The 4,360-nt window shown below is 37.8% G+C and overlaps 1 protein-coding gene and 1 long non-coding RNA gene across 17 annotated transcripts in view; one reads left to right on the top strand and one right to left on the bottom strand.

The window, feature by feature from the left end:
* Positions 1-4,360, bottom strand: part of PTPN13 (protein tyrosine phosphatase, non-receptor type 13) — a 218,115-nt gene that overhangs the window by 124,464 nt on the left and 89,291 nt on the right. For 15 of the 16 annotated variants that reach the window (XR_003092691.1, XR_003092693.1, XR_003092692.1 and 12 more), the window contains one exon: positions 923-1,108. Coding sequence is in view for 12 of the 16 variants with exons in the window: in XM_025197238.1 (XP_025053023.1) it covers positions 923-1,108 (186 nt within the window). In the remaining 4 variants the exon portion in view is untranslated. Of the gene's footprint in view, positions 1-922; positions 1,109-4,360 lie in introns of those variants that run through there. The other variant, XM_025197244.1, reaches the window with a different exon arrangement.
* Positions 1-4,360, top strand: part of LOC112549312 — a 20,150-nt gene that overhangs the window by 4,748 nt on the left and 11,042 nt on the right. The window contains exon 2 of the long non-coding RNA XR_003092695.1: positions 2,062-2,149. This is a non-coding gene — a long non-coding RNA (uncharacterized LOC112549312). The remainder of the gene's footprint in view (positions 1-2,061; positions 2,150-4,360) is intronic.

Raw genomic sequence — 4,360 nt, 5'->3', positions numbered from 1 at the left:
ATTTCACTGTCAGGGTGGCTAGGACCTGGAACCAACTTCCAAAAGAAGTGGTGCTGGCTCCTACCCTGGGGGTCTTTAAAAGGAGACTGGACGAACATCTGGCCGGGGTCGTTTGACCCCAGTACTCTTTTGTCCATGGCAGGGGGTCGGACTAGATGATCTCCTCAAGTCCCTTCCAACCCTACCAGCTATGAAACTATGAATATGCACTAATGCAATAGTGAAGGAAGAGGTTGCCAGTCAGGAATGGTAACTTTGTGAAACTAGTTAATGTGGTTTCACTCGCATCTGAAAATAATTTAGTATGTTTGTCATCATTATATAATATAGTCCCTTCACAGTAATAATGGCTGACAGCTCAGTAGAGCCCAAGAAGAATTTAAATGGATGCCTGGTAAGGTAAGATTGCTCTTTTCCTTCAACTTTCCAAAATTTAAGTTAAAATTTAAAAGGAAAATCCTGTCAATTAAAAAAAAAAAAAAAGACATATATTGTTTGAGGTACATGCCTGCCCTTGAGCATTCCTTGTAATTTTTGTTGTTTACAATATAATTTCTAATTTTTCAAATAATATTTCTCCCTATGATCACAAGGTTATGTAGAAGAAAAAAGAAAGCGACTTTCTTGGGGAAACAGTGAAATGGACTGTCCCAAAAGCACTGCTGAATGCACAATCTCACAAAAACAAGAGAAAACCAAAAAAATTACCCCTCTAATATTTAAATTTTTTTTTTTTTTTTTTGCAGATGTTACTTGTTTAAAAAATAGGTAAAAATATTTGAACAGAAGGGTAAGATTTTTTGGTTGAGTGCCCCATTAAGCAAAATGGAGAGAATAAAGAACAAGCAGCATAAAGACTTTGAACTAATTTCTTCACTCTGTGCAGATCCAAGTTATTGCTCAATGGCTCGTAAACACTTACCGCAGGCAGGCTTCCCAGAACTAGTTTAACCAACTGTTTCACATATGAGAAAGAAGGTGCGCAATTACTGTTTCTTATATGGGCACTGCAAGCATCCAGAACAGTTCGTACAGACACACGGGAATAAATGGCATCTTCACAAAGGCCAAGCAGTATGCTGTTTAGATGGTCTCCGAGCTTGATGGGCTGATTATAAAATAGACAAAGAAGAAACACTGTTAAATATTTAGCTTTTATGAGTCATACACATACTCAATAATACATACGATGGATTCTGTTTTCAAAATCTTCAAATGACTGTCACTGAGACTTTTTTTCCCCCTGTTACTGTGGTGCAATATAATCAATCCAAAAATAATCTCATAGATAGGGAAGGCAGAATGATCTGTTGATTACAGTTTGGGGGACTGAAATTTAGGACTCTGATTTAATTCCTAGCTCTGTCACTGACATGTCTGATCTTGGGCTAGTCACACAGCCTATAAAAGTGAGTTTAATCATCATTTCCTATCTCAAAGTTGTAAGGGCTAATTATAAGTTTTCAAATGCTTTGACAACCTTGAGTAAAAGTAAATGCCATCTTCATTTTAACTGCTAATCATAAGATACTTTATGAGCAAGTACTTCAAAATTTGTTTGTGAGCCCTGACAAATAAATGTACTTTAGAGGCTTCCATAAATCTTTAAATTAGTCCTCCAAGGTTTTACTTCAATGCAATTTGCACTTTCATAGTCTAGGAAGATATTAGAGTATATCAGTATTAAGAAGAAGGCACTGAGAGAAAAAAATGTCTGGCTAAGAAGTGAAACCTTGCAATTATGAGATAACACCCATATGGTTGTGAGATATTTAGCCATTTTTCCCCCTCAGTCAATCCTGTGATAATTTAAGTGGAATAATATTCTCCAGGGCATTCACTAGTCATTGATAACACCTCTTCTCAGATGCCACAGGCACTTGGACTTCAGCCCTGTGCCTCCCAGAGTGGGTGGTTATCTTAGAGTAACATGCCCTGTCATGCATTGCTTCTTACCAACACATTAAGTTATCACAGTTTTTCCAGTTTTTGTTTTTTATATCTCAGTGGAAAATCAATTCATTACCACCCTGATTTAACATATTGATTTTATTGACACAGGATTTTGACATTTAAGTGCACTGGCTGGCATTATCGTTTCAGGAAACATATGCACAGAGGAAGAGGCGGAAAACCACCATGAACACAGGTAGGCCTACAGTATAAAACACAGCCAGTATAACAGCATGAGGGCTCCAAAACTGCTGCACAGCCATATACGTCCCTGAATGTGCACAGAAGCAGATGAGCCACTGCAGAAGCGCAGCCACAGTCTCTTCATCTGTGGAATCCAGTACCATTTCTGAGCATTAGGCTCTTCAAATTCTAGGCATTCAGAACCAAAAAGATGGGATTGTGGGCAGTCACAGAACTAAAGAGTTGGGAGTTGTTTGCTGCTTCTTCCCCAACCTGTACACCTGCATAAAGCTAGCGACAATCTGGACACTTCCATTATTTGTAAAACACACACTGAAGGGAAGATTTTGTTTTTAGTTTTGTTTATGGAACTGCCAATTGGAAACATAGGTTCAGTTCCTAAGTCTGGTCTCAATTCTAGTGCGACTTGGGGCAAATCACTCTCTTTCTAAACTTTAATTTATGCCACATATAATGCAGCTTATAATAATTAATTAATCCCCCTTTGTCTATTTTGTTTATTTAGTCTGGTAGGCTTTTGATACAAGAAACACCTTATACTGGCAACATCACCTTACATATAAAGACATCTCTATCAAAGTCTCTAGATACAATGGAAATACTGTTAATAATTCAAGAATTTTTTTCCCCCCAAAATATTCTAATAGCTACAGAACATACTGATGCTGTCATTAAAGAGCTGACAATGACAACATGTAACCAACCCAGAGGGCTATATTCATGAAAACAGCAGGGCTAACATCTGGGTGAAACTCTTCAGAACATACCACATTTTTCCATGCTAATCAAATTATCCTTGCTTCCACAGTTACAAATTAGATGGTCAAGCCTCCTGTCTCAAAAATGGCCTTAACATAGGCACAGGTCATCTGGCTGTCAATGTGTGGATGCTTTCCTGCCCAAGGGAAGCAGAACCCCTAAGACCCCATTTTAAAAAATCATTAGGAATAGAGCATTCAACTGACATTTGGGCTTTCAAGTCTTCCTTTAATTTCTCAGTCATGACATTGCATTAACAATTTTTACCATTTACTTTGGAAAATATATATATATATATTCTGTGCTCATTTTTTTTTCTTTGAGCAGAAGTAAGGCTCAGACTATAATATTTATACATCAGCTATTCAATCAGCTATTAAATAATAGTGCCAAAAAGCCCTGCTGAAGTGCCTGATCTATACAGATGTTGGGCAAGCTGGGTCAAACTAATGCAATGATTCTTGTGGGCATGTGGTGTGCTTGGTGCAGGGGCACAGCAAGCTGAAAGTAAAGCGCTGTTTTGTTCTATTTTTTCATGTCATTTTTTCAAGTAAGCAGCTTGAACGTTCTTTTTGGACATAGGCTCCTTATTTTCAGTCATTTCAGATACTGTCTGTTAAAGTTTTTAAGAATGAAAGGGTTCATGAAGATGATGAGTCATGTGTTAAAGACTAAATCTTCCCAGAAGTGAGTTAAAGAGTCCCATCAGGTATGCACACTGTATATGGAATATCTTAACTGAGAAATCTTGTTAAGCTTTACCCAGTCTTGTAACTGTGTTTACAGCTGCTCTGAAGCCAATAGCAAAGGAATCTACTCCCTATTTGAGCAAATACCTTCCCTTTATGGGAAGCTGTGCGATGAATTCATTCAAATGTGCCAACCCCAGGTTTGCAGAAATTGCATCAGGGAAAAACAGAGCATAAGAGGTAGTTTCTTCTTAAGCAAGTTACCAGTAATGATTTTATAAGGTAGATTTCACACAATGCGCTTGCGCGTGCACACACACACACACACACACACACACACACACACACACACTTTATACAGTACACATGCACACATAATTAAATTACTTTAGAATATCTCAAAATGAAATCCAATCTTTCTTCCCATTGATTCATAGCAAGATTTGCAAGCAAGTCATTATTCTAAGCCTCATATGGTTGCAGTTCATTTGGCAACAGAAGGGCTAACTTTGATTTCCTGTATCTTCATATAAACCAGTACAAGATGAAAGAAAATAACACTAGTCCTCCTTTCAAAGCAACACTACTGTATCAAAAAGGAGAAAAGTTAAGAGTTTTAATTGAGGATGAATGGCAGTTTTGTTCAGCAGTGGATGGAACAACAGGGTACACTACAATCAAGCCCCCAATTGTTTTATGGTGAAATGGGCTTTAACCCTTCACGATGTCAGCAGCACTATGGTGCTATTAAAGGA

The sequence above is a fragment of the Alligator sinensis genome, unplaced genomic scaffold (genome assembly GCF_000455745.1).
Source record: "Alligator sinensis unplaced genomic scaffold, ASM45574v1 scaffold125_1, whole genome shotgun sequence".
Taxonomy (NCBI): domain Eukaryota; kingdom Metazoa; phylum Chordata; order Crocodylia; family Alligatoridae; genus Alligator; species Alligator sinensis.
Note: the sequence above shows the minus strand (reverse complement) of the source record. Positions and strands in the feature narration are given on the sequence as shown.